This window comes from Rhinoderma darwinii, chromosome 3 (genome assembly GCF_050947455.1).
Source record: "Rhinoderma darwinii isolate aRhiDar2 chromosome 3, aRhiDar2.hap1, whole genome shotgun sequence".
Classification (NCBI taxonomy): Eukaryota; Metazoa; Chordata; class Amphibia; order Anura; family Rhinodermatidae; genus Rhinoderma; species Rhinoderma darwinii.
This window is the reverse complement of record NC_134689.1, coordinates 174729712-174744817: the sequence shown is the minus strand read 5'-3', so window position 1 is coordinate 174744817 and position 15106 is coordinate 174729712. Positions and strand designations below refer to the sequence as shown.

Below are 15106 nucleotides of genomic sequence, written 5' to 3'. Positions count from 1 at the left end.
AAACGGCGCGAAAATCGCGCGTGGCTTAAAAACTTCTGAAAATCAGGAGCTGTTTTCCCTTGAAAACAGCTCTGTATTTTCAGATGTTTTTGAGTTTGTGTGTGCACATACCCTAAAAGTGCTAAGTAATAGAAGCTGAATTAAAGGGGTTTTCCCATCAGAGACATTTATGACAAATCCACAGGATATGTCACAAATGTCAGATAGATGCGGGTCCCACCCCTGTGACCCGCACCTATCGCTAGAACGGGGCCCCCCTAAAACCCCGATATCTACCTTTGTCTGTGTTTGCTGCCTCCTGGCCACTTCCTGGTTATATGGTCGAGAGATACGAAAACCGCGTAGCTTGCTGAGCTATGCAATGTCCGTAAGACCCATCGTAGTGAATGGCAGTTACGGAAGCAGCGTAGCATGTGAGCTACGCTGTTTCCATAACTACCATTCAGTTCTATGAGACTTACGAAAACGGCGTAGCTCCGCGAGATACGCTGTTTTTGTAACTCCCGACCATGTAACCTTTTTCATGGTCTGAATTCAGCCGCAACACAGTGGCAGAACGGGGTCCCCGTTCTAGAGATAGGTGCGAGTCCCAGTGGTGTGTCCCGCATCTATCTGACATTTATGACATATCTTATGGATATGTCATATATGTCTCTCATTGGAAAACCCATTTAACCTAAATTACATTAGCTGTTTTAGATGGTCTATTGTTTTTTGAAAATAATAACAAAGAAAAAAATTAAAAGAAAGTTTTAACGCTGCAGCCCCTACACTGTTTTTCATTAATAGTATTGCCTCGGCCATCGGCTGTGCAGGGAATTGCAGTACGTCCCCATTCAAGTGAATGCACAGCCTGGAAAATTTAGGATTGCTGGGGTCCCAGAAATTGGACCACCACTGATTATAAAGTAACGGCATATTCTAGCAATATGCCATCACTTAATAAGATGAGAATAACCCTTAAACAGAGTCGCTGCAGTTTGACTTTATTGGATATGGTATGGAGTAATGTATGAATAGCATAACTTACATTTAAAAAGGTATACCTGCTTACCATGCACAATTATAAGGAAAGCAATTTTTTATATTTTACATCTCGAAGCATCTTTTCAGCTGTATTGGCGCGTGACTAATTGGACCAAATTTATTAATAGATTAATATTTTATCGTAATCTCAGCTGGAAATATTGGGGGCAGGAGCTTAGTTTTAACTTTTAAGTTTCAGAGCTGCAAACTTGAATTCCACCAGGGGGAAATTTCTGCCTTCTAACTTAGACAAAAAATATCCCAGGGTTTGCATAATCAAGTAAAACTGTATATTATATTCCCTTGTCAAGCAATTGCGTGGAAACCAACATAAATAAGACATGAAGCTCCACAGGGTGGCCAATGTTAATCATTCGATGGTGCACAGATGTGATCTTTCATTACAGTAAAGCTACTTCAGGCCTGTCACTAAGATTTCTTCATTTACTTAAATATTCCCTAAAATAGTTATGAATCCAATTCTATTATCGTTCGTAATGTAATAAAAAAAGGTAGATTGGTAGACTTAATTCATTTCTTTAACTGTCTTTTTCCAACCCACTAGTAAAATATGCACTTACTATACTAAAAAGAAAACATCTGAAGATCAGCCCTGCATGCCTTCATGAATTCCTTTCTAGAATTAATTTCTTTTCTGTTTAATCATTTCTATAAATCGTCTTTGTTGTCATACTCATAGAATGATATTTTTTTTTTCTTTATACCCTTCTAGATAGCCCTGTGGATAACAGACCTCCAACCTTTTTGATGCCCATTGGCCAGAAAAGTAATAAAACTGTACTAAAAGATGAAGTGCTCTTACTAGAATGTATCGCTGAAGGACTGTAAGTAACTGCCTGAATGCTCTACTTTACTGGCGTGGTGTGGTCATAGTATCATAGTTTGTATGGCCGAAAAAATACATATGTCCGTCCACTTCAGACTATGCAGTGTGGATCCAGAGGGAGGCAAAAAACCCATGATGCAAAAGGCAATTTTCCTTCTCGGCTTCAATATGGCCATCAGAATAAATCCCTTCATCAACTACCAATCTCTAGTAATCTAGTAAACATAACTTTTAATATTACTACGCTCAAGAAAGTCATCCAGGCCTCCCTTGAACTCTTTCAGTGAATAGACTATACAGTGCATGCTCCAATTTTATAGTCTATTTCAGAATTGTTTCTTTTATTTTGGATTTCTCTGGTTGTATGTAGAGGTGTAACTTGAAGCTCCAGGGCCCTAATATAAAATTTGAACAGGTCCCCCGCCTAGCATGGGCAATTTATAATACTAGTGTCTGTCTGTTGAGGATGCAACCTGGCACCATCCTCAACCCCTATCACTCCGCCCCATTTGCATTGAAGAGCACATTGTATTGTTTCCGTACTGGTAAACCCATTCAGCAAAATAGATTATACTTGATGGGTGTAGAACATCTGTAGTTAAATTATTGTTTAAGCTCTTTCATAAATAAAAACATCAGTCCATATTCACTTAATTTATTAATATTAAAGAACAAACTCTATTGTGCATCAATATTTGTAGGGCAGAGTCTTCTATTCGTGGCTATTTTTGTAAAATTATTATTTAATTTAACAGAAAATGTTTGCAAACCCATAATCCCCTTCTAATGCTGACTTGCTACCTAGATACTGACATGTATCTGTATAGATAGACTGCACACTATCTTAAGGTATATGTAAAATGTACCCTAACCATTTTCTCTAAAGTGAATGATGTAAATAACTCTTAAAGAAAACCAAATAAAAAATAAAAATTGGAAATATAATTCCATTAAAGTGGTTGTTTCATGAAAACAACTCCTTGTCATGAAAAAAAGAAACCCCCCGCAATCAGCTGCTATTGCTGAGGGAGGTTTTGTCTGGCCACACATTTCTCCTCCAGCAGCTTCTGAATGGGTGACCATGTGATACATTGCCAAGACAATTCCACCGGAGAGGAAGCTGCATTCACTAAGTAGTTCTCTGAGGTGGTTCTGAAAAGGTGTCCCAACGGGGAGACCCTCTCTATGATGTCCATATTTCCTAAAAGGGCAAATGTAAAGAGGTTGTTTTGATAAGGAAACCCTTTTAAGGCCTCATGCACACGACCGTGTTTGGTCTGTGATATACGGACCGCATGTCTGCCGCATTTCCCGGACCGAACAATTCAGGGAGCCGGGGCTCCTAGCATCATAGTTATGTATGACGCTAGGTGTCCCTGCCTCCCAGCAGGAATACTGTCCCCATACTGCATCATGTTTTCAGTACGGGACTGGAGCCCCACGAGGAGGCAGTGACTCACAGCATCATACATAACTATGATGCTAGGAGCCCGGCTCCCTGAACTGTGTTCGGTTCGGGAAATGCGGCCGACATGCGGTCCGTAAATCACGGACCGCACACGGTTGTGTGCATGAGGCCTAATTGTTATCTTGCAGAACGTCTTTCAATATTCTATTCAGTAGCTTCTGTGTTATTTTGGACGAAGAGTTGTTAGGTTTCCAAAGGGAACATATACTAATGCCAGCCATTACAGTGTTCATAAGAGTTAACAATACTACCTCACTGACATAATTTATACAAATTTGCAATGTAATGCAGTGTTACAGACCTATCACTCTCTCCCCTTGGAAATGCAGGGTTAACATTTCTATAGGAGCCTTCCAGATTCTTTTAAAGCGATACTCATCAATAAGCAATACAGCCTAAGTAATGACGGTCTAAGGAGTCTCGTGAAATAGATCTTGAAAGGAAAACCTGCATATTACACAGACAGGGCTGTAATTAGAAATATAAAAATGGCATAATACATCTTACTTTGAAGAGAATTATCCTGATGATTTATACCTACTAATGATACACTATACTATTATAAAGCTAGAATGTACCCTATTAGATGAATTAATTTTCTTCCAATTTTAGTGGATGAACCTTATTCTATACAAAAAATGTTGATAAATAAAACAATAAGATTAGTCATTTGAAGGCCGGCTTTACCTCATACTCTGATCTTCTTTATTGTCATGGCAACCACCGCCTCAGTTGACAATCGCCTGCTTTGAAATATTAGCCTGTTCTTATGTAGAGAGAGAAATGTTTTGTCCGTTATTCTCATTTTTGTGCTTATGGGTATGAGCTGTGTAAATTGAGTCTTGTCCAGTATATCGGCCATAAACCGTACAGTAATGTTTTAGTGGACAGTTCAAAAATATGACCCACCGGCTTATAGTTCAGTGTTTGAGCAACAGATAAACAAGGATTACGAGGATAATAATGACAATGAATAAAATGTGACATTGTATAAATATATGTATTATTGGGCTTCTCCAGGCCCACAGAGCAGAGACTACAGCGTGTTTGCTGCAAAGTCAATGCTTTTAAATGAGCGTGGCGTTTTTATCGTTCGAACAAGCTCTTCTTTCCGTAATACTTGCACTATGTATTTATTTCTCGTCTATGTAGAGTGTATGCTGTGTACTAAGTATACATTCGAGATGTAGAATTTCATGACCACAATGTAAGTCTTATGGCATCAAAGTCAATTCTTAGCATGTGCACCAGAGGTTTTTATTCAATACACTGGAAAAGTAATATAGAATGTGGTGTGCTTTACTAAACGATACCACTACATAACCTCACGTGCCATCAGACTGTCATACCCCACAGATGCCCTATAATAATATGCAATTAAATGTGTCTTCAAAAATGACATAGTGTGGTTTGAAGGATGCATTAACGCCTCAAAAACGACTCGATAACATATAATATATACATAATTTATTGCCTGTCAGAACTATACATGTTAAATCATTTATGTAGCTTCAAATCATAGTAGGCTAAATTTACACCGCAATCGTTTTTTTTACGTGTGGCCAGATGTATGCAACTGTATGCCTTTATCTGCTGTTGTCTGGCAAAAAAAGTATCCCGTACAAGATATATATATTTTTTTATAAAGTTTTATCTAGAAGCGCGGTTGATTACACGTTTCAATACAGTTGGGGCTGCAGTGTCTCAACCCCTTTTTGGCATACATTTGCTCACTGAAATATATGGGCATGTTGATGTATATGTCGGGAGATTTTTACGCCATATAGATGGTGTACTCAAGAAGATGGTGGGAATCAAGCTTCATGAAGTTTCTTCTAGAGCAATATGCTCTATATGATTCATAAAACCTCATGGCAATGTAAAGTGAATACATTAAAGGGGTTTTCTGGAACTCTAATAGCCCATCAATATTAGATTGGTGGTGGTCGGATCCGCACCTATCTGATCCTAAGGATAGGCCATCCATATCAAAAGTTCCTGAAAACCCCTTTAATTATACAAAAATACAGTCTGTATCTGGCATAGATATGGACTGATTTTAAATTGCTATAGCCAATACTACATCTAAAAAAAGAGAGCAAAAGCAATATGCTATGGAATTAAAAATAAAAACAGGTCGATAAAATATGTTCTTATTTTTGTTTGATTTTACTATTTCAGTCAGGCTACACCCATGATGCCTAAAAAAAATATTTTGGCTAATCTGCAGGGCTGGTCTGGCCTATCAGGTTTTCACACAGTAATGAGCCCAAAGGTCCAGCAGAAGATATCGCTATTTGGATTTGACTTTACAGCCAATCACTTGTCACTAGGGTCTATTTTTTATGGGTTGATAAAAATAACCTATTAGATCTTCTTGATGACATATCCTCCATGTGCAATGCGAACAACACAATTTACTTTGCAGTTAAAAATGGACATGTTCTATATAGATAGATGATGGATTCAGAATCAAATCCTCCGGTGGGGACAAGGAACCCCAGTGCCACACTGAAGCCGGCACATGACCGGATCGACAATATATTATGGCTATTCTATTAGTTATTCCTGCTATGCATACTTCTCTTGGACACCTGTTTTATTCACTCTATATTGTTTCCGTCCCTAAACAACACTTTAAAAATGACAGAAAAACACTCAGCACAGTACATCTTTAGATGAAAAGGATGAAACAAAAGAGAGCTCTGTTTAGGCAGTAATAAACCTATTGTATTTATACAATGTGCCTGCACATACATCTATTATGTTCTCTGTCACTCCGTGGCCTTTTGTGTCTTCTGCCTCATTTCATTTAGTGGAGAGCGACATTTGTGTGTATTGCGGGAACACACTCGCAAAGCATTTTATGACAAAGTAATTGCTCATTTTCACATAGCAAGAAATGGCTAGAAGAACCTTTCAGTGAGTTGTTTTTCACATGCCTCACATTATTTTCCAACTTGCATGATATCTAATAAACTAAGAAAGTGGACATGTCACTCATTGATGAATACTTTACAAAGCTGTATACAATCTTCTCTTCCATGGTCTCTTTTTTACCCCAAAAACTTACAGTTAAAGGGGCTGTTCAGCATTTTAAATTGATAGCCTAACTTTAGGATAGGCTATCAATGTGTAATTAGTGGGGGTCCAACCCTTGGGACCCCAGTTCTCAGCAAAACGAAGAGTACATACAGGTGTGGCTGTGCTTGGTACTGCAGCTCAGCCCTGTTCACTTATATAGACTGATCTGCAGCACCAGGCACAGCCACACTTGTATGTACCGTATATTACGTCTAGATATAATTATGGATAAATTATTAAGGGGCCAGAGGTACCACACTTTGATCATACATAAGGATAGGCCATCGGTCAACCCCTTTAAGCCTACTTTTGAAGACACTTTTATGATCATATTAGGCAATTTTATAACGTTAAGTCTCTTATATTATTATAATCGGTCCATAAAAGCAGGGGTGTTTCAGTAATAAAATTGCACTGCCTGCATAAATCATTAGCTGAATGCAGTCAACCTATGTTATGTCATCCATATTCCAGTGAAAGAATTCAGCCTTCCAAAATCCTACCTACATTCTCCGGCAGAAAAGTGCAATTTAGGGAATTCTCTAACATTAAGGGGTTCTCCACTTTGGGCTTACTTGTTAAAAGGGTCCATTCACAGCGATCAGCTGTAATCTCTGGAAAAACCTAGCAGTAATTTTCCTGCAGCGCCATAAGAGGAGAAATGGCAGACAAACTCTATTTTTCTGTTCATTTACATGTTATTTTTTGTTTACATTTAGCGTGTCCGTCCAGTAAAAAAACTTATATGTGTTAAACATATGCGTTTTTTCAGCATGGAAGCCTATGGGTGACGGATGCCACTATATGGCATTCGTGAAAGGGATACGTCATAAACTTATCAATAGCTATTCATAACTAATGCGCTAAACGGATGCCAGTCAGTGTCATCTGTAACCTTGAGTCTATAATCCATTTAACATATATATATTCAGAAGGATCATGATAGTTCATGATGTATTTGTTAAATGGATACCATTATAGCTTATGGGCAACGTACAGTATGCCACTGTTAGGCTTCCATCACATGTTTAGATTTTCTCGGCGTATACGTCAAACGTAGGCCAAAGAATTTGATCTGCACAGAGCCTTACATGAGAGAATATTAATTCTTTTTTTAATTATTCTCACTAAATCTCTAATAGCTCTGAAAAAGCAAAGGCCATTCCTATATATAAATGGTACACACAAGACCCATTGATCATGAAAAAAGACAAAAAAATATTATATATGTATGTGTATATATATATATATATATATATATATATATATATATATATATATATAATTCAAAAATCAGGCAGCACTCCAAGGTATAAGCAAGGTAGAAAAAGGTGCATTATTGGTCCATATACACACGACGTTTCAGCTCAACACAGGAGCCTTTCTCAAGTGTTGGGTCGATGTTTCCCACATGTAGAACCTTTCAGAACACCGCCCCTGTTCACTTACCGTAGACCACCCAATTTGAGAGATAAGTTAGTCAAATCGGACTTTGGTCCATCAAGAATTAAACGACATACTTTTTTATCTTCCCCCAGGAAGGGCTGTTTCCCATGTCTCAGTTGTACGAACTGCACGCTTTTGGTCAAGGGCAGTCAGTTTGTGCATCCTGATACTGGTAAACTATTCTTCATCAATTACTTTTTGACATGCAATACTGAATTTATTATCTATGTACTCCAATGCCCTTGCCGTCTCCTGTATGTAGGAGAAACGACACTTGATGCTAAAACGAGACTGAACCAACACCGCTATACTATACGAAAAAAGAGACTTGACCTTCCGGTCTCTAAACATTTTTCTCACTTGAGAAAGGCTCCTGTGTTGAGCTGAAACGTCGTGTGTATATGGACCAATAAAGCACTTTTTTCTACCTTGCTTATACCTTGGAGTGCTGCCTGATTTTTGGATTCTACTACAGCAGGTCTGTTAGCCCTGACCTGGGCAGGTCGGCACCCACCTATGATTTACAAGGCTGTGCGGCTGACATTGTATTTGGACTTTGGATATATATAATATACTGTAAAACAAGTGTATGTGTACTGGTCACTACGACCAAAAATACCCTGATTATTTATGGGTTAAACTGGCTGCAAATGTAAAGATTTACATTAGTGTCATTACAGAGTACACTCTAATGTGGAATTGCCATATAGTGGTCCATTTATCTGTATAATTTTCTGGTAACATTAATAAATATAAGTGCTAACATTTAGACTGGACAATTTCCCATAATTTTTTGAACCAAAATATGTTTCATGTTTTATAGCCTTTTAATTATAATACTTCACATATTTGTAACATTCTGCCTGTATTAAGAATTATGTGATGAGTTGTTGAGCAGCACACATGATGTTCCAACCGCACATTAAATAGTCATTTACAGTCAACATCCAACAGCTTTGTGACCTGTTATAGCTTTTATACAGCATATTGCTTGCATCAATATTCACTGTCAGTATCTCATCAGGAACTCAATCTGTAGCAGTTTGTAATCAATGTCCAAATGCATGCTGGGAAATTCTATGTTCTTAATTTATTTTTTATGTTGCCAAATAATTAATGAAAAATGTGGAACATCGCAGAAACGAACATGATTAATTCCTTGTTTACTGGTTAAATTGCTATATATATTTTGTAAAGTGTTTTTTTTTTTTTTTTCATTATATTCATGAGGCCTTCCCTTTAAACCATGGTTCAGTTGTCTGTAGGTGGTTTAGATTGTGACTAAGGTTGAGTCTCTTTCCGTTCAGATTTAGCATTTGCTTCCTGATTTGGCAATAAAAAAACAAACAAACTGGGAATTACTTTCAGTAAGCGTTTTTTTGATTAATCTTGACAAACGACTTAATCATGTAACTCACACTGTGTTTTTCCAGGAAGCAAGGGTTTGAAATCTACCTGCAGTACTAATGCTAGTGTTATACCATAAGTATGTACTAAAACAGGCACATTGAAACATATTTCTTTATAAAGGTTATTTCACACCTTAAATTGCTACTTATAAATGAACTTTTTTACAAATTACTAAGTAAGTCATAATGGTTTCTGTAATTTTTTTGCAGACCTACACCAGAGCTCCGCTGGAATAAAGAAGGAGCGGAACTGCCCAGCAATAGAGTTTTTTATGAAAATTTTAATAAGACTCTAAAAATAATTGGTGTGTCAGAGGAAGATGCTGGAAAGTATAGATGTTCAGCCCAAAATAACCGAGGGTCAATTCACCATGTCATTACAGTTATTGTCAAAGGTAGGTGATGAACCAACTGCATAAGTTACCACACTGCTCTTTGGCTATCTCAAGTGATGGGTTATACACTCATGCTCCCAGCAGATGTTCAGTACCCATCTTTGGCTATCTCAAGTTATGGGTTATATACCCATACATCCAGCAGATGTTCAGTACCCATCTTTGGCTTTCTCAAGTTATGGGTTATATATCCAGCAGATGCTCAGTACCCATCTTTGGCTATCTCAAATGATGGGTTATACACCCAGCAGATGCTCAGTACCCATCTTTGGCTGTCTCGAGTGATGGGTTATACACCCAGCAGATGCTCAGTACCCATCTTTGGCTGTCTCGAGTGATGGGTTATAAACCCAAAAGATGCTCAGTGTGCAGACTAATCTGTTAACATTCAAATATGATTTGGCATGGCTGATAAGGTGCTTGGAACAACTTTACTGTCAAGTCTAGGTTTAAAAGTGTTCACACAGTGTAATATCGTGCAGGTTTTTGATACATTTCTTTCCCAATTATAACTAGAATCCTAATGTGAGGAATTCAAAAAGACACTGTCCACTGTCCTCTACTTTTAAGGCAAATAATATGCATCAAAATGTGCACCAAAAATGTTCTGTGTTATGGGGGCCTTAGTGACCTCCCAGTAATAAAGTCACACCCCAAAAATATGCCCTAGTAGATACTGTTGTTCTATGATGCTGGGGTCCCTCTGAAGTTACTGAAGAGCCAGCATTCCATGGATACCCACACTTTTATTCCATGGTGTACATCTAAGTATTCTTCACTCAGAGCTACATTGTGTGTATAAAAGTATTGAATGTAGACTACTTCACTGACTCACGCGGCATTAACTATAATATGGCACTGACCCTGAGGATCAACTTCTCTTTTATTTTGGGTTCCACTTAGGCCTCTTCTTGTGTATAATGGAAAATCCAGCTCTGGTTGTGCGGCTTTCTGCTGCACCACTATTTATATACATGAATGTTCCCTTTCAGACCATATGTATGGAATTTAGAGCAGATCAAAAGTAGAGGTTGTGATAGTATCAGCCAGTAACATTAAATGTTTCATTTTCTAACCTGCATGCTTAAAATGACATGTGAAATTTGTCCGCTATGAGCAACACGTACAGATTTGTTTTCACTCATTTTCATGCTTAAACTGTTTTGACTAGACTGTTCTTTTTTTGTAGGCCATATATAGAAACTTAGAAATAGTTTTTAAATGACCCATGATGAAAATGACAGATCCATGATGTAACAGATCTAAACAGATCCAATGACCTTACAATGCATTCAGAGAGTCTTTAGACCCCTTAAATTTTTATTACATTTTGTTATGTTCAAGTTTTTCCCCATCATTCTGCACCCAATACCCCATAATGAGAAAGAGAAAACAGAATGTCAGTAATCTTTGCTAATTTATTGAAAAGGACAAACTAAAATATTGGATTGACATAAGTATTCAGACCCCTTACTCAGTACTTAGTTTGAAGTACCTTTGGCAGTGATACCAGCCTCCAGTCTTCTGGGGTAGGATGCCACAAGGTTTGCACACCTAGATTTGGGGATTTTCTGCCATTCTTCTCTGCAGATCCTCTCAAACGCTGTCAGGTTGGATGGGGACCGTCTGTGGACAGCCATTTTCAGGTTTCTGCAGAGATGTTCGATTGGGTTCAAGTCAGGGCTCTGGCTGGGCTACTCAAGGACATTCACTGAGTTATCCCTAAGCCACTCCTGTGTTGCCTTGGCTGTGTGCTTAGGGTCATTGTCTTGTTGGAAGGTGAACCTTTGGCCCAGTTTGATGTCCAGTGCACTCAAGAATATCTCTGTACTTTGCTCCATTTATCTTTCCCTCAACCCTGACCAGTCTCCCTGTCCCAGCCACTGAAAAACACCCCCACAGCATGATGCTGCTGTCACGGCTGTGGGGTGTGTGGACCCACTGGTCTGCTCCGCCATAGCAGAGAAGCAGCTGGCCAAACAAGAGTCAATTAAAGTCTTTAGGACAAGAGTACCTGCGTAGAAGACTTGTGCCGGACTATCGGAAGCTTGGCTTGTGCAGGTCAATCCGAAGCAGACTTGTGCCGGACTATCAGAAGCTTGGCTTGTGCAGGTCAATCTGAAGCAGACTTGTGCTGGACTATCGGAAGCTTCGCTTGTGCAGGTCAATCTGAAGCAGGCTTGTGCCGGACTATCAGAAGCTTGGCTTGTGCAGGTCAATCTGAAGCCGGCTTGTGCAGGTCAATCTGAAGCCGGCTTGTGCCGGACTATCGGAAGCAGGCTTGTGCTGGACAACAGGACCTGTCTTGGATAGAGGACACAGACACTGGACTTGGCACGGACACTGGACTTGGCACGTACACTGGACTTGGCACGGACACTGAACACAGATAATTAAGTCATCTCGGACACTCGACTTGGCTCGGACACGGATAATGGATACAGGATGCGGGATACAGCTAGGGAACCATTTGCAGACAAACACCGGGAAAGACACAACATTGCTCAGGCAAAGAGGGAGTGGGCAGTGTTCCTTTTAATGTCCCAGGTGTGCTGGGATAGTTTGGGGGAGAAGTTCATGGTGCACTTTAAGAGCGGAGACATGTGCGCGCACACACCATAAGGACATTAGCCAGGGAGAAAGCAGTGCGCGCCGGTATCTCTGGGGGAGGAGATGCCGGCAAGGCTTAGTGTCCTGCGGTCACCGCTGCTGGTGAGTGGGGAATGGCGGCGGTCAGCGATTGAAGGCATTACAGCTGCCACTACCATGCTTCACTGTATGGATGGTACTGAACAGGTGATGAGCAGTGCCTGGTTCCCTCACAACTTCCACCTGCTCACTAAACACTCTTTATGGGAACAGTTGCAGTTTTATACAATAAGCCCCACCCCAGCGTCTGAATACGGCATAGCAATGCTCTGATATCCTGACTGTATGGAATGGCAGAACATTAACCAAGATGGAGTCTGGGCTGTTTCTTTTGGCCCCAAGTAATTTAGAACATCAGTGATCCAACCATCTTCCATCACACTTGCCATAAATAATAGTAATGTTACAGTACAATAAATAGCAGCACACATAAATACGTCAGGCCAGACAGGTGACTCTGCTTGTGGAATGCCCCATGGAAGAGAAAAATAGAACACAAAAACACAGCACTTAAAGGCATAGTGCATAAATATAAAAACCCTAATCTAGCATACTTTATATACAAATATACAATATATGTACTAAAATCCCCTTTAAGAGTTGGGGATTCCACCACACACTCTAACAATAAAAGAAATAATAGCAAATATTTATAGGGGTTGTCTCAGAAAGACAACCCTTGACCATATGCCCTATTAGGGCATTTGAACACCATAGGGAGAGGTCTTCCGTTCGAGACCTCCTCTATGAGCCACAGTGGAGAGCCGCTCTGGCTAACGCAACCTGTCCATGCAATACATGGAGGGCCATTAAATTGAATTGCTGGTTTGTAATGCTACATTTCCCCTCACTTCTCCTCTTTCTCCTGCACAACCGCAGTGAGGAAGAATTTGTATGGAGCAGTGATCGAGTATGTGCACTATCACTTCCTAAAACTTTATGGCAGTTACAGCATAAGCAAACTGCTGAACTTGACTGTTTCCGTAACTCTCATACAGTTTGTTTGGAGCTGTAGTGTACATACGGCACTTATCGCACCACCCAAACTCCTCATCACGGCTGTGCGGGGGAAGTAGAACAGAAAATTTAGGACTCTTATACTAGTGATGTGGGGGTTCAGGGGGTGGAGCCACAGTGATCAATCATTTGTCACCTATCCTGGAGATAGGTGATAAATGTTTATTGTGGGAAAACCCCTTTATGAATGATTCATCTGGACTATGATTCAGTTTTTAAAAAAAGTCAGCAGAAAATTAGGTTACAATTAGGGTTGCACGATGCATCGAAACTTCGATACTGTTTAGATACCGCGCACCCTCAGTTCAATGCCGTTAATTCATGTATTTCGATACTAAGCTGTGCGGCCGCACAGCTAAGTATAGTAACACATGAATGTAGTTAGAGCAGGGCTGTGGTTGTGTGATACATGTGTGATACAGCCATTGCCCCGCTCTGGTGTCCTGACAAGTGTGCGCGCTCGGTCAGCATGATGTGATGCGACCAGCGCTTCACTAATGATTGCCGGCTCTGAAGACAGAACATGGCGGGCACACTACAAAACACCCCCTTGTTCCATCTTCCGTGCCGGCCCCGCCGCTCATTAGTGCAGCGCCGGCAGCATCACCTCATGCTGGCCGTGCGTGCACACTTGTTGTCAGGAGCAGGGCAATGGGTGTATTACACACCCGCAACCCCGCTCTAAAAGCGCAGATCAGAGAAACCACAAAAAAGTTACAATTATTCTAATGCAAGAGTTGGTTGCTAGTAGTCTACGGTTGCACGAGGGACATACAATCCAGATACTGATATATAGTGCATTTACTTAAATAAAGGAGACCAGAAAAGGTCTAACAATATCCATTTGCAGTGGAGGTCCTAATTCTCATAGGCAGTACATGTATCACAGTTAGGGACAAACAAGGAATGAAAACATCATCAGCATACTCAAAGTGTAGCTAAACACATGTCATAGTGACATGTCAGAAGTTTGAATTGGTGGGGGTCCGAGCACTAAGACCCCCACCAATTGCTAGAATAATGCAGCCGAAGCACTCGTGTGAGAGCTCAGCCGCTTCATGTCTATTCAGCTATTTCCGGAAATAAATGTATCAATGTACAGACTCAATAGAAAGTCTATGAGCCCGTACTCCGATACATCGGCATTCCGGATAAAGCCGAACAGACACAAAGCGGCTGAGCTCTCACACGAGCACTTCACCTGCTTTGTACTAGCGATTGGTGTGGGTCCCAGCACTCGGACCCCCACCAATCCAAACTTCTGACATGTCTCTATGACATGTCAGAAGTTTGTCAAACGTTTAGCTACACTTTAAGACTGTGCCATACTTGTCATCTACATAAATTGGGACAGAAGGTTCAGGGCACTGAGACCCCCACATACCTGTGCACAGGGTGGTTTTGTTTTAGCTGCTCTTGATGTGCTGATACTTTACAAAATACATTTACAGTATAAGCATAAATTACTGTAACTTGTAAGGCAGATTTCACACCGTGCTTAACTGTAGTAACCACACCACTATTATACAAAATTGCTGCACAAATTACTTTTTTACGCAAAGTCACATAGGGAGTTAGAACTCATGTGTTCTTCACATGCAGTTTTTCCAATTGTGTATTTCCACAATAGAAATCAATTTAAAAAGCAGATCCTTAAAACCACTGTGTTTAATAAAATGATATAAAATGGAGTTCATATATTTGTATCAAGTGTACACCACATTTAGGCTGTGTTCACATCAGCGTTGGTTTCCGTTGAGGGGTC

At 40.0% G+C, this 15106-nt stretch overlaps 1 protein-coding gene across 10 annotated transcripts in view; it reads left to right on the top strand.

Moving 5' to 3' along the window:
• The window catches only part of NRCAM (neuronal cell adhesion molecule), a 220649-nt gene that overhangs the window by 150646 nt on the left and 54897 nt on the right, over positions 1-15106 (top strand). For all 10 annotated transcript variants that reach the window (XM_075857071.1, XM_075857068.1, XM_075857061.1 and 7 more), the window contains 2 exons: positions 1760-1871; positions 9491-9675. In XM_075857071.1, coding sequence (XP_075713186.1) covers positions 1760-1871; positions 9491-9675 — 297 coding nt within the window. The remainder of the gene's footprint in view (positions 1-1759; positions 1872-9490; positions 9676-15106) is intronic.